The following is a 22,730-nucleotide window of genomic DNA, read 5'->3' on the forward strand; positions in this document are numbered from 1 at the left end:
GGTTTTGTGGCAAAGGTGATTTTCACAAGAAAGTGAACTGAAACACGCTCTTTCAGTGTTCATACAGAATGCATACAATGCCTCGTTAATACCACCTTTTGTTTTTTTCCTGTAAAATAAATTATTGGGTCACTAAAACATCCAGCTGCACTATAATCTGAGCATTGCCAGTTTGAATCCAAGATCATGCTGCTCAACTCGGCATCAGCAGCAGGAGTCTGAGAGAGAACGGTTGGTTTTCTTTTTTTGGGTGGGTAGATATCACTCTCTCCATACATCACTCCTACTCTTCATGATGTAATGGAAAGCACAATATACACATAGCTGTATACTGGAGTCGGGTCAACTTTTTATTTTTATTTTTTTTTAATACTACTGACTAATTTGGATATAATAGTCTCACTATTAAGCATAATGAACCCTATTAAAAACTATGATTTAAATCCAATAATGTCTAATTAATCAATAGAATGTAAATAAAACATATTAAGAAAAGAGTTGGAGCTCAAAGAAAAATCTGACATATATTGTTTGTGATTTCTTAGTTTTTTATTCAATTTAAAAAAAAAAATTTACAAACAACAAGAGAGAAAAAAACAAAAAAACAAAAAGTGAAAAAAAAAATCAATATAAATAAAAAAAATAAAAGCAATTAAATCATGGACTAATCATTCTATCAGCTATGTAGATGTAATTTGGTTTTATCAGCTCTTTAGCGCCTTAACCCTTTAGCGCCCTCTTTTTTTAAAACATAAAACTTGTGCCATCATATCACGAAACTTCAACCTTCTACTTTTAAAAATGTTCTCTGAAACTAAGGTTGTTTTCACACATGGTCATTAAGAAAAGTGAGAAATTCAGAAAGTGGTTTAACCCAAACGAGCCCGTGGTGATGTGTGTGTGTGTGTGTGTGTGTGTCACAGACCCTTGAAAAGCTGTATTAAGTTCCTTACAGCCCTTTATCTGTCCTTCACTTTAATTTATGAAGTTCTTAAGTAAAATATACGATTTCTTTAATTCGAATGAACAATTTTTAAAATTCGAGCACTAAGTAAAGAAGCTCGGAGTAAAAGGAGCATTTTCCACTCTTGATCTGTTACAGGGCTGCTGTGATGATAATCAGTTATCTACATTTTAACCTGCTGATTATTAATGCTCTAGTGTTACAGTTCGATAATCAAGTGTGGGGAGCGTGCCAAAAGAACAGAAATGCAGTCAATAAAGGAAACAAAAATTTTACTGATGTAGAATGACTGTATGTGTGTTATATAAACTATATCAAATCAAAGCAGGCAAAAAGTCGGCGTCAGAGTCAGTTTAACATTTCACTAGGTTAAAAATTGCAAAACTGATAAAACCAAAACCACAGATCAACAATACAATACCAATCTGTATCACTCAGTCGCTGTTATTCTACAAGCTACAGTAATGGAGTATAATGTGGAAGCTGTAGGCACTAGTTCAAGAATATTAGCTGCCATCATTTAGACCTAACTAACAGAATCATCTCTTAATATCACTGTCACACAAAAACCCTGTATCTCCATTTATACCATGGCATCATTTGAATTTGACAGAATTACTTCAAATTTACTTTTTATATTCACTACTACTGAAAGTTAAGAAGCGTTTTTCTTTAAATTTGTTTCATAAAAGCTCTTGGTGGTCCAACAGATTGAGGCACATCATTATTTTCATTATGCTGCTTGCCATCAGCAGCCGGAGTCAGAGAGAGCAAAATTGGCCATGCTTTTTTTTCTGGGTGAGTAGATGGGACTCTAAAACCACATCACTCCTAGTGTAATATTGGTCAGCACAGGCATCTGTTAGCTGAAGTATCATGAGCTGGGGTGCTGCGCTTTCCTCCAAATGCGCTATGATGCTATCGAGTGATTAGCGTCACATCAGTGATAGTAGTAAGGAGTTAGGAGGCGGGATATGACTTTATGTACAATATATCAGAGAAGGCATGTGGTGGTCTTTAGTCTTATAAATGTAGGGGCATTACTATAGATAAAAGGATTAAAATGGATGTATGTATGACTGTGTGCCCAGATACGGATTGGCACTCTGTCTTGGGTAAATGCTGTAGTGCTGGATGCAGTTCTCCTCCAGGTGGATGGGGTTGTTTCTGGTTGAGAGTACGCTGTGCGCTATTGGCTGCCTCTTTTCACCGGTGTGTAGATGAGTGCTGTGTGTAATATTTGTCAATTGTAAAGCGTCTTTGGGTTTCTAGAAAGGTGCTATATAAGTTGAACTTCCTTTATTCATTCATTCATTTATAACGAGTCTTTCAAACTAGATTTTTTTTCTTGTCTTTGTATGAAAGTGACAATAAGCTTCCATGAGACTTTCTACTTAAAAAAAACTAGGGCTAAATCTATACACACTATATACACGACTATAAGTGCAGAAAAGGCCAGTCCGGCCTTAAAAAGCCGCCCCTCTCTCAAGCTAGCCGAACCTCAACTGGCATACTTGATCACTTGATTACGTTTTGATATGGAAGGACATTAATCCATTTCATCCAGTCATTTAAAAGAAGTGTGATACAGTATGCAGTGATAAAGTGCTATTCTTTCGGTAGGTCCTGCTGAATGAGACGGGACTTTGTGTAAATCAGTGCATCAGTGAGGGATAGCCTCTAGCTCCAGAGCCCAGGTCTCCTGTAGGTGGCGCTAGGTGAGCGAGGGCAGTTGTAGTGGCAGGCGCAGGAGTTGATCATCATGACGCTGTGGTGGATAATCCGGCCACCCCGGCATCTGAAGGGGACGGTGACGGTGTGGGTGCGGTAGGGGGTGCAGCAGCGAGCGTCGGTGCACAGGCCGCAGTATCGCGGCCGGTAGACGCGAGTGCTGAAGCAGCCCTGGTGAAACAGCCGCACCGGGACTGCTGACCTGTAGCTGGACTGGCACCTCCTCGGCCACTAAAATATAGAAACAAATAAATAAATTAACCGTAACATCAACAGTTGGTGAAAAAGTCAGAATTCACATTAATTGATCGGATTCTCCAATACCTCTTTTTTCAGAATTGCTTAAACACAAAAATCATCTGTATATCGAATATTCAGACTATAAGGCACACCGTATTATAAGGAGCATTTTAAGCGACAACAGTAAGGAACAGCGGTGTCGCCATGTTTCCCTTCTAATTCAACTTCTTCTAATTCAAGTCTCGACACTGGGGGTGCCTAAGTAAACAAATCTGAAAACTGTTTATTTGGGTGAGTAAAGCACTTCTGTTTGCAGTAAGCTTAGATTTCCAATATATTAGTGCGGTTAGCAGCAGCGCTAGCCGTGGTTAGCAGCAGCGCTAGCCGTGGTTAGCAGTGCTTAGTGCTATTAAATGCCGACCAACAGTTTTACACTGAGGAACTCTAAGTATTCTGGTAGTACAGTCCGATATTCTCACTTCTGAACAGCAAAGGAGCTAGCGGCTAGCTGCGGTTAGCATCTTAGCATATTAATGCTGCTTCAGTCTGGGTGCTGGAGAAACTTCACTGAAACTCCAGTATAACACTGCTGTATACTTAAACACTGGCTATACTTATCCTTACAACCTGACTGGTAAAATGTAGTACAGTAATATCATTCGAAACGTACATGATTAATACTATGGAAAGTGTTCTTCAATTAAAAGACAGCAGTGGTGTCTTTTAATAACATTACGATTTTTCTTTCTTTAAAAAAGTGGTATAGACTTTAAATTGTGGTCTATACATACATGTAGTGATTGTATGTATAGACCACATAAAGTCTGCATTTCTAAAATGTTACACTTTTAAAATAGAGAATTTGCTAAATTTCTACTCATCCAAATTAAGATAAATTGTGAAATTTTTAAGTTAAAGAATATTCCAATGCATTTGAACCAACAATAATAAAACTTCTGGATTTAATTATATGAAGTTAAGCCAAATGTATGAGATATTTTCTGATGTACTAAATGTTATCCACATTGGGCTGAGGTGGCTTCCACATCAGTGTGGTTTCCACTTTAAACAACCAGCAAACTCTTTTTTTTTGTAAAAGGTTAACAGATAAACCACAGATATTTGACCCCAAACATGTGGTGAACCTGAAACCTACATTTGTAAGTTAAATATTGCACAACAGCTCTATCTTACTTCTTTAGGTTTATTGTAAAAAATTACATTAAGTTGCTTTTATTTTTTTCACAACATATTGTACCGGCAGTTGTTTTCATAGCCAAAAATTTACTAAAAAACTAAATTAAACAAAGGCATTGATGGCAAGTTAAGTTGAATTAATACAGACTCTTAACAGGATGCTTACATAAGTAGTATTTTCTCAAAATCATTAATTTACATAAATATAGAGCTATAGAATGAACAGTATTGCGTTAATGTAGCAGCTCAGAAAATGATGCTGCTTGTTCTTATAGCCTACAACATAGAGACCAATCAATTAATCATAATATATGATCTACTGTACAAGTTTACCTAAGGTAGCCTAAAGGGGGGAATGACTACACACTGATGGTAAGTGTCTGTCAGAAACTGGGGGACACACCCAGTATGCAAATAAAATGTGCCAGAAACCAATGGAAAAGTGTGCCAATGATAATCTTTAGAATAATCCAATTTAATGTTAAACAGACTTAATTCATCTTAACTTAATCCTGGTCTGAGCAGGACTTACCGCTGGAGTCCTGTGTTGTAAAGCCTGGCAGGGTCGGACCGTGCACAGTCTGATCTGCATTTCCAGCCTGCAGGCCGGGTTCTGATTGGATACTCGTGTTGATACACCTGGGCCGCAGGTACGAGAGCATGCGCTCCACTCTGTGCTCTGCTCTATGCAGTTCATGCCTGGATTGGCTTGGAAACCAGGAAGGGGTCGTAACTGGTCCGGGTTTTGAGCTGTAAATGTGCAAAAGAGCAGATATTCAGTAGAATTTCATGGTGCTTAATGTTGCTACAATTACACTGATAAAATTTATTTTATTTATCTGAGCATAACATTTCAAAGTAGAATTATCCCGCCTCCAGCTTCTGGACTACGATACCCAAAGTGCACCTCAGTCTGACATCACACCCTCACGTGATTACATAGCACTGTACACAGCGCACCTTTTAAGTCAATCACCTGAGTATTGATTTCACCTGTTCACCTCACTATAAATAAAGCCTCACTCCTCAAACACCTCCCTGAGTATTGTCTGGTTTATCCACTTTACAAAGTATAATTCCTTGCCTGTTTTGACTTTTCGTTACGATCTTGTTTAGATGTTTGTTTGTTTGTGTATTTCCGACTCCGACGATTTTTGCTTTGCTGATTCTGATTTTAATAAAGTATTTAAACTGCATCTGCACATGTCTGAGTCCTGTCCAGCCATGACATTCGCAATTTTAACATATACACTGCATATGACATCTTTTTTTTTGTTCTTTGGAACTTAAACGCTTGGACAGCATTGTATTTGCAATCTGTTTTATGCAATTTGTGCCCATTTTTTATCAATTTGCTGACAGCTCTCAGTTTATAAACCAGTTTCTCAGAATCAGATTTCTTAATTCTGTTCTAGAAAAAGGTGCATGTCCTTTAACCTCAAAAGTCATCAGCTAACGCCAGTATAAAGCTGTTAAAACCACAGAAAAAACCTTAAGCGCGGCTCAAACGAGGTCAAGAGGCACGCTGCTGTGAGGAGCTCACTAGTGCAGCATCTGTAACCACAAGTGATAGTAATCAGACGTCTGCTGGCAGAGACGGAGGCTGTGTGCACGTCTGTGTGCACGTCTGTGTGCACTCCCTTCCATTTACACACAAAAACACAGAGAACAAAATGTGCCGTTGCGGTTTCATAGCCTGGGTGACACTGCTGAGGTACATTTCCAGATGTCCTGAAAGTGGCCAGAGTTTAGCTAGTCCCTTTTCTAATAGCTGCTGAATGGTTGAATCTGGTAAAATAGGTCTGTACTTAAGTAATGTTATGTTGAAACAACTAATTTGTACTTAATTACTACTTGTTTGTAATTAAAATGATATAACTTTTGCACTAAATGTATACTGAGTATACTAATCATATGTTATTAGTGTCCAACTAAACACTAACAACATGTTAAAAGTGTGATTTAATTAAAGATTTAGCATCGCGTTTTTAATCAAGTTTATTTTGATTAAACACAAATAAAGTACAATTTTAAAGTATAAATCTAACACATAAAATGTAAATCAGCACAGTTTTTATTTGTATGACAAAAACAAAATTAATGTTTTGGTAGCAAATTGCACTGAAGAACAGTTTTATTAAGTACATCACCAGCACAAAATTAGCACAGCCAAATACTGAGATACAGATTAGTAAATATAAATGTAAGCATAAGGAGAAAAAACATACTAGAATTATTCTGCCAATAGTTCAAGTTCACTATAGCTCACTATTATTACAGCTTTCACAAAAATAATTAAGCCACTTCAGTTTCATAATCAGTTTGTCTGTTTTGCTTTTTTTTTGTTAATAGTTCAGAAATCAATATTTGATGGAATAATCCTGGTTTTAAATCACAGTTTTTTTTATGCATCTTGGCATCATGTTCTCCTCCACCAGTCTTACACACTGCTTTTGGATAACTTTATTCTGCTTTACTCCTGGTGCAAAAATTCAAGCAGTTCAGCTTTTCAGGTTTGATGGTTTGTGATCATCCATCTTCCTCTTGATTATATTCCAGAGGTTTTCAATTTGGTAAAATCAAAGAAACTCCTCATTTTTAAGTAGTCTCTTACTTTTTCCAGTCTGAACATGAGTCTGGTATGATTCACGGAAAGCTTCTGGAAGATCTCACTGTTTGGGCTGTTTGGGTTGTTGGGCTTCATCCTGGCAAGACATTTTTAATTTAATATTTAAGCTCCTGCAGAGAAAAACCTCGGGCTGGAGCGTCACCAGCAGGCCTCAGATAAACCCTGCCTGCTTGGGCCTGTCCAGCGGTTTTGGGTAAGAAACAAGATTTTTATGATTTATGAAAAATCCCATAATGATGCAGGAAAACTTGGTCTCCAAATATTTGTGAAAATCGTTATCCCATAAACTACAATTTCAGCTGTTTCTCAAGTGATGTAAGCATGTTTTGAACAAGGGAAGCTGCAAAAAATTATAAACAAGAATTAACAAGAATTAACACATAAATAAACAATAATTAACATCTATACTCAAATTGTCCCTGTCACATTAAAGCCTGAGTTTCGGTATGTGATGAACTGCATAAACTGAATAGCCAAATCTATGTAAAAGTCTCATTCCATCTTTTTTTTTTCATTCATTTTAAAATGTCTAGTTTTGGTCTTTAGTATGAATGAATGCAATGTGAGCTGTGAAAAAAAGGGCTCCGGTGATCCAGTATAACACTGCTTTAGTCCCGACAAGGAGTGGGCAGGAAGGAATGATAGGAATGATTTCGGCTCCTGCTTATGAATATTCATACATGCAAAAACATCGCCTCTGATTGGCTAACAGCACTGCAAGGCAGCGAGGCAGACAACAGTTAAAAAACGGTTCTTAGTTTTAGAGTCTCTGTAAAACACCAAATCCACCGGAGATCCTATTTAAACTATAGTTATACACAGAGGTGGGTAGTCTAGAGAGACCTATTATATGTATAAGGGGGAATTCCACACATTTTTCAACATTTCTACAGTTTCTAAAAAAGAAATTCAGAATGATTTTAGCCTTGTGGCTCCGGTATAAAACTTAAGAAGCAAACTCATTTTAACAGACTATAAATAGTGTAAATAGAGTGTAATTTTAGGCCCAGTTTTGCTCCATTACTCTCAGTTTTATGGCTGTTTACCTGTTTGTGCGTCCTGAAGCACGCTGTTATCCAGGTTCTCACACACCCACTCCTTACAGCACTTTCCTGGCAGCTGCACCCGCTGAGGGTGAGGGCAGTCTGGGGTGGGTAGACGGACGTCATCGTTACACAGGGGCACGCAGGTCACCCCTCCACCCAGACAGTGGCACCGGGTGGTGCAGGACGGCTGGAACACCTCCCCCTCCCGATAGGAGACGCCGTTCATCTCACAGCCCAGATCCTGCTCACCTGAACAGCAGAGGTGAAGAACATCACCATAAAAACAGTTATTCTCGACAACAGATTTAAAATGTAGCTCAAAATTCTTTCTCACAAAACGCACAAAAGAATTTACAGCTATTCAGATGTTTTGGAAAGAAGCGCAGCTTGCCATCAGCTGCCGGAGCCCTGAGAGAGCACAATTTGCTTTTCTCTCTCTGGGTGGGTACAGTACAGTAGATGGCGCTCTTCCTTCCTCTCATCACTCCTAGGGTGATGTGGATCAGCACAAGGCTGCGTCTGTGAGATGATGTATCAGTCGCTGATTTTTTTTTTTGATGATGCTCGGAGGAGGCGTGATAGGGGTGAGTCCTAATGAGTGGATTTGGTCATTGGCCTTGCAAAACGGGGAGAAAATGGGATAAAAAAAAAAAAATAAAATAATGAGTACTAAGCTACTCACTGATACACTCTCCAGGTTCTCCAGGAAAGCTTGCGCTGTAATCACACTGCAGACCGCGCTGTTTATCACACACCAGCACATCACTGCAGGATTCCCCTTTCTGTCTGGCACATATCTGGCAACACCCACACCCATCCTGCACCAGAGAGACATTTTCACGGCAGACTGGCTTTGAGCTGGGACACTGGCATGGACTCCCACACTGCTGACAGCAGATCTGAAACAGAGGTAAAGAAACAATATGTTCACATCAGAAATACATTAAACATAGTAGATTCAGGTCTGAAAAGGTTAATTTTGCCCTTGATCTGTCCTGTTTCTGGGGCAAACTGAGTGTATAATAAACATCTTTCTAAAAAAGTCCTAAAAGTAAAGTAAATTCCTACAAGATTAAAAATCCTTTCAAGGCACACTGCAATGCTCATTGCTATCTTACACCACGCCAACTGTCTATTTTCACGTCTTGCACCCACGCTGTTAAAGTAGCATGGGGGTTTAGGAATTTATTTGAGCTGTTGGTTGAGGTGTGTTCAGGTACATTTCTGCTGTGTTTCTATCTTGGTGGCGGGAAATACAGGTGCGCCACTGACTAATTAAAACCCTGACAACCGTCAACAGTCAGCCCTCGCACGTGTACAGCTTTTACATCAAGAATAAACAGAATAAAGAATAAAATAACATCGATGTTTCCTTAAATGAGCTGCTGACATAGCTTCACATAGTATTCAGTATACTCTATCTTGAATCACAGTATAGATTTACATTAGAACACCTCACAGTGAGAATGTTTTTGTACAACAGGGAAAGGCCTTACAGTAAAGCCACTATTTTTTGACACTACAGGGGCTATTATATTAACACCTGTGGAATTAGTGGATGACAGAATCAGAACACAGACCAATTCAACAGAAAAGGAAAGATGTTATGATGGCATTTAGTGATAAAAGCAAGAATGCAACCCAATCCACATCACCACTGCCAGTCTACCTATTAGGCCTGAAACCTTGAATATATCATCTGAACAGTCTGCCAGTTAATGCTCGCTGTGTTGCTGTGATGCTATTGGACATGTAATACTTACATGTGATTGAGTGAGAGACTGTATAACATACAATTTTACTCCCTTAAATCTCCTTATGTGGAGAATGTGGCATTTCAGAGCTCTGACTCATTCAGGGCATTCACACAAAACTGGAGAAAGAGAAAAACATCTCTTGTGAATCACTTATGGTAAGAGTTCCCAGACTAGAGGTGTGCCAAAAAATCGATTCACATAAGAATCTTGATTCTCATTTACTACGATTCAGAATCGATTTAAAATGTCCCAAAATCGATTCTGAGGGGCGGGTTTTGGACTGATTTTGGGCTGGGTATTTTTGTTGGACCTGGCAACCCGCTTGTCCCTTCAAACCGAGGTCTTCCAGACCCACACAGAGCGTAGTAGGTGTTTGAGAATCACCGGTAAGATGGCAGAACAAGCACTATATTACCTTAGATTAACGTGTAGTTTTAATGTTTTATGGCAGAATGCTTCATAACAAGCATAAAAAAGATCGCTAGTAGTTAGTTTCAGTAACTGTTAGCTAGCTAACAAGCTAACTTTCCAGTTCCACCTTAAATAACGCTACAGGTGGCTGCGGGCTGCAGCATTTAAGGCGGAACGGAAAAATAACAATAAGCTAATCAGAGCTCATTTCAGCTCCTCATCACAGAGGAATTAAGGAATGGACCATATGAATTAATTTCTCCACCTCCTGCCCCCTTTCTGAAGAAATACAACGACCTTAAATTAACTAGTTAATCAGCAGCTGCTCCTGAACTTTAGCGCTCCACTGCTATCATCACATCAGCCCAGCAGCGTCACCTACACACCACCGCTAGTAGCCTGGTAATAAAGCAGTGTTATTTATTATTTATTTATTGTTCATTAACGTCATTGTGATATCCCAGTGATTCCTCTGTCACTGAGGACCCACATTCCTGCACATTTTATTGTTTTTGTAACACATTACTTGCTCCAGGACCAGTGTATATTATGGAGGGTTTTTTTTTCAATAAGATTCATAAGCCAGAAGCAGAAATTTTTATAATTCAAATCGTTTTGAATCAAAAATCGATTTTGAATCGAATCGTGGCCCCCAAAATCGGAATCGAATCGAATCGTGAGATAGTAATCGATTCCCACCCCTATCCCAGACTCTACAGTCAATATAAATATGCTTTCAATTACAACGTCGGACTGGAGGCAGCCAGCAGAGTGAAAGTTAGATCTAATAGGCCTTAAAGATTACTTTGTCTGAGCTGAAAACAGTCTGTAGGACTGCAGTGTCTTTACATGACAAATTATGTAATCAATTACACTACATGTGTGTGTGTATGTGTGTGTACTCCACAGTGTGCATGCACAATGATCAACTATCCACAAAAATGCCAGGAGGAAAGAAAATAATCAAAAATGTAAATCTTCTTAATATCTCTTTAGTTTATTTAGCCCTATTCTCTGGTCCTCTGTGATTTGTCCACTGCCGCGCACCGTAATTACACATTACAAATTGGGCGCGCATTTCTACGGAGATCCACGTTAAAAACACAACAGCGAGTGGAAATGGAGGAGCTACTGAACACATGTACACCCTGCACAAGATGCGCTGCAATGCTTGTTGCTATCTTACACCCCGTCAGCTGTCACTCTGTCTATTTTCATGCCTCTGTAGAATCAGAGGCAGGTGTAGAATCAGAGGCAGATGTAGAATCAGAGGCAGGTGTAGAATCAGAGGCAGGTGTAGAATCAGAGGCAGATGTAGAATCAGAGGCAGGTGTAGAATCAGAGGCAGATGTAGAAACAGAGGCAGGTGTAGAATCAGAGGCAGATGTAGAATCAGAGGCAGATGTAGAAACAGAGGCAGATGTAGAAACAGAGGCAGATGTAGAATCAGAGGCACATGTAGAATCAGAGGCAGATGTAGAATCAGAGGCACATGTAGAATCAGAGGCACATGTAGAATCAGAGGCAGATGTAGAATCAGAGGCAGATGTAGAATCAGAGGCAGATGTAGAAACAGAGGCAGATGTAGAAACAGAGGCAGATGTAGAAACAGAGGCACATGTAGAAACAGAGGCAGATGTAGAATCAGAGGCACATGTAGAATCAGAGGCAGATGTAGAATCAGAGGCAGGTGTTGAATCAGAGGCAGATGTAGAATCAGAGGCAGGTGTAGAATCAGAGGCAGATGTAGAGAAGATGTAGAGAGAGCTCCTCACCTGGCAGCACAGGTAGAGCAGTAGTGAACCTGTCAGCAGCAGCATGTGTGCACTCCCGTTTCTCACTCTGCTCTCCATCCCAGCCAAAAGCGTCTCACTGCAGTGTACAACAGTCCGGGTGGAGGGGCCGGAGCTGCCTCACTGGACCGACTTTTATAAAGTCCCCCCCCTCTGATGTCACGGCCTGCCTGCCTGCCTGCCTGTCGGCCTGCCGGTCTGCCTGCCGTGTAAACAGTGGCTGGCCGGCACTCAGAAATGTTTCAAATTCCACATCCATGCCGACCGCTTCCACTCCCCATTCCCGCTCTCCAGTAAAACACTGAAAACACAAGCAGTGGAGGGAAAGCAGGTCCAGTCAGACGACCAGCCTGCACTCGGCCCTCGCTGCTGAGGGATTCTGAGTAAATAAGGATATTAATGACTGATAAGGTGGAGGATGAAAGGATTTGTCAGACTTTATCAGTAGGAAGATAGCCTGGAAGTAGGAAGAGGAAGATGACATCAGCGTAATGGATGGTAAATTCGAGACGCTGTAATGACCGGCTTATTTTGTTAAGTATGAATCACTTCGGCGAAGCGGAAAACTGAAAGTGAAAACAGCGGAAAACACATGAGCTCCCGTAAAAATCAGGTTATTCAGTCCCCCCTGTAAAAACCCTTATTCAATTACGGCTGCAAGTACTAGAGCATCTCAAAAACCCATATATTATATAGATGTATTAAACACAGAGTGACCTATTTTAAGCATTTATTTCTTTTATTGTTGATGATTATGGCTTATGGCCAATGAAAATCTAAAAATCAGTCTCAGAAAATTAGAATATTATATAAGACCAATTGGCTTTTTGGCCGTTTGGCAGTGTGCCAAGTCCTGCTGGAAAATGAAATCCAAACCATCACTGATTGGTGGAAAGTTCACACCAGACCTCAAGCAGCTTGGACTGTGTGTCTGGAGATGTGGATTTCATTTTCCAGCAGGACCTGGCACACTGCCCACACTGCCAAAAGTATCAATTGGTCTTAAATAATAATCTAATTTTCTGAGACACTGATTTTTGGGTTTTCATTGGCTGTAAGCTTCATAATCATCAACAATAAAAGACATAAACGCTTAAAATAGATCACGCAGTGTGTAATACATCTATAAAATATATGAGTTTCACATTTTGTACTGAATTACTGAAATGAAGTAACTTTTTAAAGCCTTTTTTGCGTCAAACGATACCATAGACACGCCGACACGCCCTACATCCAGCTGTGCGGTGCACAATTGACAATTGGTGCGCTATAGATAGCTAAATAAGGCCCATGGTGTGTGTTTACACTGGCCTAATGATTCGTGTGTGTGTGTGTGTGTTCACTGCCACATATAGAATAAACGCTATGGTTGAGTTCTATTGTGCTGCTGTGCAACGTCAATAAATCTAACACCAAGTTCTCAAAATACCTCAGTAGTGAGCTGTGAACAGCACTGACCAGTCTGACCTTCCCAGAATGCCGCTCCTCCACATTTTATTCACATCAGGTGCACAGACCAAACAACCCCATTAAAACGCAGGACGACCAGCATGGAGCCTTTGGGTTAGGTGCTAAAAATAGACGTAGACTTCGGGAACTCTCTTTTAGGAATACGGAGGGTCATGCTAATCCAGATGGAACACATGTGTCCTGCCAGATACAGCAAACGTCAAGAAGATATTAGCCTGGACTTGAAGGTTGGGCCTGCCACTCTATTTTATTTCACGGTTTATTTTGACATTCTTTCCAAAAATCACAAGCTCGGAATGTTCCAGTATAACGCCGTGTTCGCCGGCGAGCAGCAGCTCTGGCATGTGGGCTTCTTAATTCAAAAAGCAGCTCATTCAGTGGGAAGCATCTCAAGTCATGTCATGTTCTGCACTGCACAGTTTCGTGCTCACTATTTGCTTTAAAAAACACATAAAATCTTGGGCGCAGTAATCCAAATATTATTTGTTCTATAACTGTCCTCAAATAAACATCGATCAAAGTCAGAGTGAATAAAAATGTGCTATTGGCCGCCACTGAGTAATTATGTGTCAGGAATACTTTAAAATGTTTTTACTTTGTTTTGGGAAAAGTTGGGAGGCAACTTCAACAAAAACATTCTTAAAATGCCGCCAGATCCGCAGATCTGCTGATATAAACTTAATATTGTTTTGGAATGTTTTAAGATTGAAGTTTTAAGGAAGGTTTGCCTTTAGAAAATAATCTTTTGAAAAAAAAAAAAACATTCTTAAAACGTGTGACATAATAAAGGTTTGCATCACAAGGTTATTAGGACATTTCACACATAACATTCCCAGCTAGATGAATACTAACATCATGGAAACATTACATAAAAAAATAAAATGAAACATTCCCAAAACTAAAATTGAAACTTTCATCACCAGGATTAACACATTTTAAGACTCAAAAAGCTTTTTCTTTTTTAAGCAAAATATGACATAACACCTGATAAACTGTAAAAATACAAAATCTAAATTCAACTACTATGATCCACTATGAACGGGAGAGAGATCGTTGGTTCGAATCCTGGTCATTCAGCTTGCCATCGGCTACCGGAGCCCTCTCTCTGGGTGGGTACAGTATATGGCACTCTTTATCCTCACTCATCACACCTAGGGTGATGTGGATCAGCACAAGGCTGCGTCTGTGAGCTGATGTATCAGAACCGAGTCGTTGCGCTTTCCTCCAAGCGTTAGCGCCGTGCTATGATGCCACTCGGCAATGCTACAGCATCAGCAGCAGTTCAAAAAGAGGCGGAGTCTGACTTCACATGTATCAGAGGAGGCATGTGCTTGTTTTCACCCTCCTGGTGTTGGGTAATTAGCCTTGTAAATTGGGGAGGAAATAGGATAAAAAAAGAGAAGTCTTGTCTCTAAGTATAAGAATATTTTGCTTATTTGCTTATAAGTCATTTGAACTCATTTTGTAACTTTTTGATTGCTTATTTGAAGAAATCTTGCTAAGGAAAATTACAAAACAAGTAAACTAAAACTAATTTCCTCAAAGCTCATTGGTTAGAAATGTGGGAGTGAGTAATTTACAGTTTACAAAACATGTTTAACCTGGCTGAGGTGCGCTGTGTGCCAGCTGACACAGGTCAGCAGCAGAACTGCAGACTGTGATTCATCAGAGTGTTACAGTAAGTAAACTGACCGCGGGCAGGGACGCTTCCAAAGAACACACTCAGCTTCTGCTTTAGCACCTCGCTGCCAGTCCAGGACTTCACCTCTCCTGCAAGAGGAACGGCTCCAGACCAGTGACTGACAGATCTTTACATATCCGCCAGACCAGCACCATAAACCTCGCATGGAAAATTCATTTTTTTACACAATAGTATGTGAAAGACTAACACGTGCTGACGTATACGTCTGCTCAGAGCATTCCCTGCAAACGGCTGGTAAAACCTCATAACAATTCAATCAATAGCCCTTTATTGTGTTTATTTTTTAGCCTTTACTTTACTTACTTTACTTTACTTTTACTTTTATACTTTAAGTAGTTTTAAAACCAGTACTTTTACACTTTTATCTAAAGAGTAAAAAGCTTGAATTGATACTTCTACAGAAAGAAATATTTTAAACTCTAGTATCTACACTTCTACCTATGTAGTAATGAATGGCATTTTCCTGTGATGGAATAAAGTTATCCAAAAGCAGTGTGTAAGACTGGAGCAGGAGAACATGATGGCAAGATGCAAGAAGCAAAAGAGGACAAATTGTTGGTGCACGTCTTGCTGGCGCATCTGTGACCAAGACAGCAAGTCTTTGTGATGCATCAAGATCCACGGTATCCAGGGTAACGTCAGCATACCACCAAGAAGCACCAACCACATCCAACAGGATTAACTGTGGACGTTGTAAGAGGAAGCTGTCTGAAAGGGATGTTCAGGTGCTAACCCGGATTGTATCCAAAAAACATAAAACCACGGCTGATTAAATCACAGCATTTTTTTTTCAAAGTAGAATAAATAACCAACAGTGTAGCATAAGAAACAGTACGATAGGTAGATCATATGCTTTTATGTCCTTTAGTAATGACACAATTGTACGTAAACGGACAAATTTATCCTGAATAACATCTGATCAGTTCCCACACATTCAAATAACAAGAAACCCTGTGATTAATTTGCACATTTGACCAGACCAGAACTCAGCTCTCTCTAGACGCGAGCTCATTCAGTCCCAGAGTAACACAAACAACACTCTCGCTTCGCCTGTGAGCGGAGAAGAATGTGATTATCCTCATGTTTGCAAAACTTCTGTCCCAAAGTCAATAAGAAGAGAGAAATGGAGAACAGATGCCTGGTCTATTCCGTGGCGTTATCTCAGGGTTATCGCTTACACTGCTGACGGGTCCTTCAGTATAACAGTGGAATCTGATTCGACAGCACAGCAAATACCTGCCTTTTCCTAAACACGCCAGATAATGGATGTCCTGGAAACGTAGAAAATGCACAATGAAAGCGCAGGTGGTTTCAACTAAAGCAGTGAGTCTCTGCCACACAACCCAGCCATGGAGATTCGCTTGGGGGATTGGATGTGTTTCTGGAAACTGTCTGTGTAGAAGATCATTTTCAAAGCTTTTTGATCCCCATCTGCTTTTGTCGTAAATGTTGAAACTTTTTCTCAATTTAGCAGTTTTTTCTTAATTTAGCCCATTTTAAAGTAAAATTAATCCAGATTTATCAGTCTTTAAGACTTTATATGCACTAAAAATACAATTATACTGAGCTAATACACAGCTTTTCCTCTTAGCTTTCTAAATCTTTTTTCTGTATTCTGTTTTTTATTTAAGCTGCAGAAATTTACAGATTTTTGAGTGCATATGAATGCAATCACTGTTTGAGCTTCATGGTTTGTCACTTAGATTAACTGAATTTAGATTAGATTAACAGTACTTATCAAGCAAAATACATTTTAAGACTTTTTAAGACAAAAAAGTGACATACATCCTAATACACTGCAAAAAAAAAAAAGAAAAATCTAATTTAAAAGCAATGAATAAAAAAGAAATCTGTGAAAAAAAATTTGCGTAATAATCTCTAAGTGTAAGATTATTTTGCTTTTTAAAGGAATGTTTACCCCATTGGTAGATTTTATATTCTGCTTTACTATAAGTAAATACATCTCAGTTTTAATGATTAAACTTCTGCCATCTCTGTATACCCAAGGCTTTAAACACTGTATATTTAAATCCAGCTGCACTCTGGGATTATGGGCACTCATTTATGGCCCTAATTTTACGTTCTATAGACCAGCCATCAACCGTGCACCATGCAGCTTGATTTAGGGGGCGTATTGGTGTGCGTTTGCTATCGTAACGACAGGAAAAGTACACCTTGCATGGCCTAAAATGCACAAAAGGGTGTGTTTTGGCTGTAATGGTAAATATGTTAAATGTAAACATATTTACATATTTAAACATATGTAAACATATTTACATATAACAATAGGATTGTTAATTTCCATTCCCTTTAAGAGCCAGGTGCGCTCTGACTTTGGCAAATTGCTATTTTAACAGCGCAGCCCTTCTTTGAACTCTGTTTATTATTGATGTAAAAGGTGGGTTTGCATGCTGCAGTTCATCCATAGCTAAGATGGGTATGGACGTCTGACTGTTGACTGTTGTCAGAGTTTTAATCAGTCAGTGGTGCACCTGTGTTTTCTGTTGCCAAGATAGCAGTACGTCAGGAATTTACTTCACTTTTAGATGACCACACTCATCAGTGTGGATATAATTCTAAACTCAGACGCTTGATAGACTGTTGAACTGTAGCAAGGTGTGTAATTGTTGTCCCATAGCAGAGGCCTGAGGTCGACAGGCTGCATCTGCTGTGCGGAAACACTATCTAAATTCCACAGATTCTACGTGGGAATGTGAAAACCTTGTAGGAGCGTCACAGGAAAGCCCTGCCCGTGTGATAAGAGCAGCGTCCCCAGTAAAGGTCAGGCAGTGACGCAGGAGAGGAAGCGTACCTGCTGTCTACAGGACGACACCCGCCCACACACCCACCTGTACTGACAGCTTTATGGATGAGGTATGGCAGCTGTCTGAAAACAGGCGTTCAGATGGGGCAGTTATTTCTGCTGAAGCTGTGAAATCCTCCAAACATCCAACAGTAAGTCAGTGTAAAACTTAATTTGAATATTATTAAGAAGTTACTTTATTTCAGTAATTCAGTTCAAAATGTGAAACTCATGTATTATATAGATGTATTAAACACAGAGTGATCTATTTTAAGTGTTTATTTTCTCTATTGTGGATGATTATGGCACAAAAATCAGTGTCTCAGACAATTGTAATATTATATAATATGAGCAGTGTGTTAAGTCCTGCTGGAAAATAAAATCCACATCTCTATAAAAGCAGATGATCTGTCTCTCCAAACCATTACTGATTGTGGAAACTTCGCTTTCCTCTGCTGACCACATTTTATGGAGATGCGGATTTCATTTTCCAGCAGGACTTGGCACACTGCCCACACTGCCAAAAGTACCAATCGGTCTTATATAATATTCAAATTTTCTGATACACTGATTTTTGGGTTTTCATTGGCTGTAATTAAAAAAATAATTAAGAATGATTTGGGTGTTACTAAGTCCTGAACATGCAAAGACTTTTGCTTGTGGTCCTTTTCCTTTTTTGTTATTTTGGAAATTGTAGAAGGCAGAAATGAAATTTTTTTTTTGAAATATTAAAGAGATGAGTCATTTTCGACTTTTTGCCCTTTGGAAATCAGATTTTATTCACTTATTCATTTTGCAAGTCACTTTGAGTTGATCTTTTCTCCATTTTCCTTATCTGATTGTTTGATTTAGTTTGTTCATAGTATGTCAACATATTTTCCTATGCTTGCTTTGGATGCAGTTTTAAAGGAACTTGAACCAGAACAGAAAAAGATCTGGAGTCCAAGACACGGCCCAAGGCATTACCATTTGCGGGCGAATGCGATGTTTTCCTGTTCTGAGGAAGGAGGATGGTGTAATTTGGCGAAAAGAGCAGAAATAGAGCGCTGTAAACTCTAAACTTTCGTCCAAGATACCAGAACTTCAGCCAGGCAAATACCTGAGCTGTTTTAATTCTTAAACCCTGAATGGAGCGCGTTTTAACAACAGTGTGAGCGTGTTCTCCTGACATTTTCTTCCAGTAAACACATGAAGATGCGATCAAGCTGTTCTGTGGTTATTGTAACTCCGGGGGTATGTGGATAACAAGGTGCAGGAAACATTGTTTTCATTGCCTTTTGACAGAATGGTGGCTGGTAGACTTGATATATTGTGTGAAATATACCAATTGTCTTTTGTAGCCCTTTGCTGATTGGCTGTATGATGGTGTGGTCAGAGTAGAAGCTGTTTTTTTGACAGGGAAGGGTGATATTTGCGGCATTTACTCCAACAAAAAACATACAATTACAATTCCAATGATTCTGGTAGCCTTCAAACCTGCAGAGTTTGAATCTGGAAATCCAGGGTACTGGGAACTGATGATCTAAGGCAAAAGTTCCTAAAACTTCTTAAACTTCTTCAAATTTCTTACACTTGAACTTGTCTGAGTCAAGTCCAAGACCAAGACTAGTTTAAGATTTAAAAAAAAAAAATCTAATTTAAATCCTATTTATTTTTATTATAAAATATAAAAACAGTCACAATTGGCCCTTAAACAGATCCTCGCTAAAGTTAGCTAGCTCTTTGCTAAGGTTAGCTAGCTTGTCAAAAGGTTAGCTAGCTCATTATAAGGTTAGCTAGCTTGCCGTAAGCTGTAGTTCTCTTCTCTGTAACATTAGTATTCTCTCCCCGCTTACATTAGTATTTTAGCTAGATCATTGCTAAGGTTAGCTAGCTCAATGCTAACGGTAATTCTCTCCTCAGTAACATTAGTATTTTATCTAGATCGTTGCTAAGGTTAGCTAGCTTGTCATAAGGTTAGCTAGCTCACTGCTAACGGTAATTCTCTCCCTGGTAACATTAGTATTTTAGCTAGCTCTTTGCTAAGGTTAGCTAACTCGTCATAAGGTTAGCTAGCTCACTGCTAACAGTAATTCTCTCCTCAGTAACATTAGTATTTTAGCTAGACCGTTGCTTAGGTTAGCTAGCTTGTCATAAGGTTAGCTAGCTCACTGCTAACGGTAATTCTCTCTAAGGTTAGCTAGCTTGTAGCAAGCTTTAGTTCTCTTCTCTATAACATTAGTATGTTAGCTAACTCACTGCTAATATTAGTTATCTCTATCGCTAGTTTTCACTGTTTTTTTTCTGATTAATTTTTTTCAGTCTGTTTGAATGAATTGATGATGTTCAGTAACAATAGAAAAAAGTTTTAGTTTCTAAAGAACTAAATAAACTCTTATTAGGAACAAAATCCAAAATTACATGAAGTGACCAGGTATTTTTTGCACATCACCCAGCCCATATTCTTGACTTTGTTCCACTATATTATGTAAAAACTAAAGTAAAGACAACGTAAGGGTGTAAATAAGATGCAACGCTAACAGCAAAACTATTTTATAAACAGATTTAAGTGCCTTAAAATAAGAGAGAACAAATAAACACGGAATAAGAGCTGGATTCACAGTGTCAGCCACTTCCTAACTTGTGGCTGGCTGTGTAAATATTTTTAACAGAGAAAGTGCACTTATGAAACACTGAATGGAGCCTTGCTTTCTGCCCAAAGCATACCAATGACTGGGCTGAAACCTGCGCCCAAAAAGCCTGGTGATACATTTGAGCAGAGTAGCATGATGGCACCTGGCTGGAAATTCAGCACAGCAGGGCTCTGAAGGGTCCAGCTTATTACGCCTAGTTCACTTTACATGATTTTAGACCTGTATTCTCGTCACCAGCCTTTTTTTGGAGATCAATAATAATCACTCATGTGGTTTGGTCTGCTGAGAGATGCTCATCAAGCCAACACCAAGTGATTGCTAATGGTCATAGGCTCCCAGCAAATATCTAGCAGGTTCAATATCTGTACCAGTCTGTGACTGTAAGTCAAGAGCAGTGACTATCCAGATCCAATCGGATCTCATAGAGAGAGAACCACATGGCACAAGCACACTGGCACAAGTGATTCAAGAAAATTGGTGGTGGCACATGGTGGCACATGTATCTTGCGCTGGCTGACATTGTCAATGTACCATATTTTTTATACTATAAGGTGTATTGGATTATAAAGTATACTATCAATAAATGTCTATTTTCTGTTCGATTTTCATACATAACTGTAATTCTTAAAATAATTAAAATAATAATTATTTTAAAGTCAAACGAGCACTGGATGTTATTCTACACAGATTTTCTCCAAAAACTGTTTATTTGGGTGAGTAAAGTGCTTCCATTTATTTACAATAAGCTTAGCTTTCCAGATTTCCACTAAGGCTGGGTTCAACAGCATTAGCCTTAGCAACTAACTGCTAGCGGTTCGTACCATGTAGCTTGTTTGAGCTTGCTGCTTAGCACTGTTAGTGGGTAATGCTAATGATGCTTAAGCAGTGCTAGCACAAGTTAGCAGAAGCCTACAAGACGATAATATTCACCTCTGGACGGCTAAAGAGCTAGCGTGCTTAGCAGCCTCGGCGCTGAAGAATATAACTAAAAACTCCTGTATAGCTCTGTATTTCAGTGGAGTAGCTTTACTACTCCTTAATACCTACCTGACTGGTTAAATTCATACATAAAGCCCAATGGATTATAGGGTCCAATGTCAATTTTTGGGAAAATGAAAGGATTTTAAGTGCCTTATTCCAGATGACAGACCCGGATAATATCTCACCCTCAAATATCAAAGATTCTGAGGAGGCAAGAAAAACAAGCAAAGATCAGTGCGGTTAGAGGCTGGTGGCATTAGAGAGAGCCACACAGTAAGGGGAAAAAGATATAAATACATTAATACATACGCAGTGGAAAGACTAGTGTTTTTACATCTGCTCAAACACTTTACATTCGCTCAGATTCTATGTTATAATGGCGATGAGAGGACGGCATGACCTGTTACCACAGACTGACGGAGGACATATTTAATGGGATAGTTCTGCTTACCAGTGGAAGCCAAGACAAACAGGAGCCATTGTTTGTAGGAGTTCATGAATAAATTCTGTAAGTAAAACAACATGCAGTCCTGATGTATGGTGCATGCAATGTCTTCATGTTAATGAGTAATGCTCTACTGTGGGCATCACACAGACATACTAAAAATACAGTTGTAATGGAAATATTGCCCAGACAGCATGAAGAAATGGCCCGAACTTACACGATGTATGGTAGCATCGGCTGAGACTTGGCAGTGGCAATGCGTAAATGGGATGAATGTGGTTTATACTCTAAAATCAGAAATTTGGCAGAAAATCAGTTTTACGGATGGCTGTGTGCTCTACACTGGAGAAACGATGGCATCTTGTGGCTGGGAGCAGTTACAGCAGTTTTGCTGCCATATGCAGGGACAGTTTTGCTGTCATATAGATCCATTTTAAAAGGTTCTTTAAAAGAAACCATTAAGCAAAAAACATTGTAGCACAAAACAAAGGGTCTTATTTAGTACTAAAAATGCTAAGAGTGAAAAGCCTTTAAAAATTACATATATATATATGATTATTGCTTACAGCAATCAAAAACTCAAAAATCAGTGTCTCATAAAATTTACAGCACTTCATGCTTCCCTCTGCTGACAACTTTTACGGAGATGCTGATTTCATTTTCCAGCAGGACTTGGCACACTGCCCACACTACCAAAAGTACCAATTGGTCTTATAAAATATTCAAATTTTCTGAGACACTGATTTTTCGGTTTTCATTGGCTGTAAACCATAATCATCAACAATAAAAGAAATAAACAACGCTCATCCCACAAATAGTGCATGTTCCTTATAAATGTGGCTCCATTTAAAAGAGAAATTAACAGGCTTTCTAATGATATAAGAGTAATTGCCAAGAAGCATTATTACACCGAATAAATAATCTGCCA

At 39.1% G+C, this 22,730-nt stretch overlaps 1 protein-coding gene across 1 annotated transcript; it reads right to left on the reverse strand.

Annotated features, from left to right (window-relative positions):
* Positions 1 to 560: 560 nt before the first annotated feature.
* Positions 561 to 11,978, reverse strand: ccn5 (cellular communication network factor 5). Its single transcript, XM_022677176.2, has 5 exons — positions 11,751 to 11,978; positions 8,490 to 8,706; positions 7,808 to 8,056; positions 4,665 to 4,882; positions 561 to 2,926 (listed from the first exon to the last, which is right to left on the reverse strand). Exons 1-5 carry the CDS (start codon positions 11,826 to 11,828, stop codon positions 2,645 to 2,647), a joined length of 1,044 nt encoding a protein of 347 aa, XP_022532897.2. The 5' UTR covers positions 11,829 to 11,978; the 3' UTR covers positions 561 to 2,644.
* Positions 11,979 to 22,730: the final 10,752 nt, after the last annotated feature.

This window comes from Astyanax mexicanus, chromosome 13 (assembly GCF_023375975.1).
Source record: "Astyanax mexicanus isolate ESR-SI-001 chromosome 13, AstMex3_surface, whole genome shotgun sequence".
Lineage (NCBI taxonomy): Eukaryota > Metazoa > Chordata > Actinopteri > Characiformes > Acestrorhamphidae > Astyanax > Astyanax mexicanus.

Coding starts and splice junctions, on each gene's coding strand:
- ccn5 (XM_022677176.2), bottom strand. CDS start 11,828: ATGGAGAGCAGAGTGAGAAACGGGAGTGCACACATGCTGCTGCTGACA. Junction 8,707..11,750: donor TGCTCTACCTGTGCTGCCAG/GTGAGGAGCTCT, acceptor CCTCTGTTTCAG/ATCTGCTGTCAGCAGTGTGG. Junction 8,057..8,489: donor AGAACCTGGAGAGTGTATCA/GTGAGTAGCTTA, acceptor TCTGCTGTTCAG/GTGAGCAGGATCTGGGCTGT.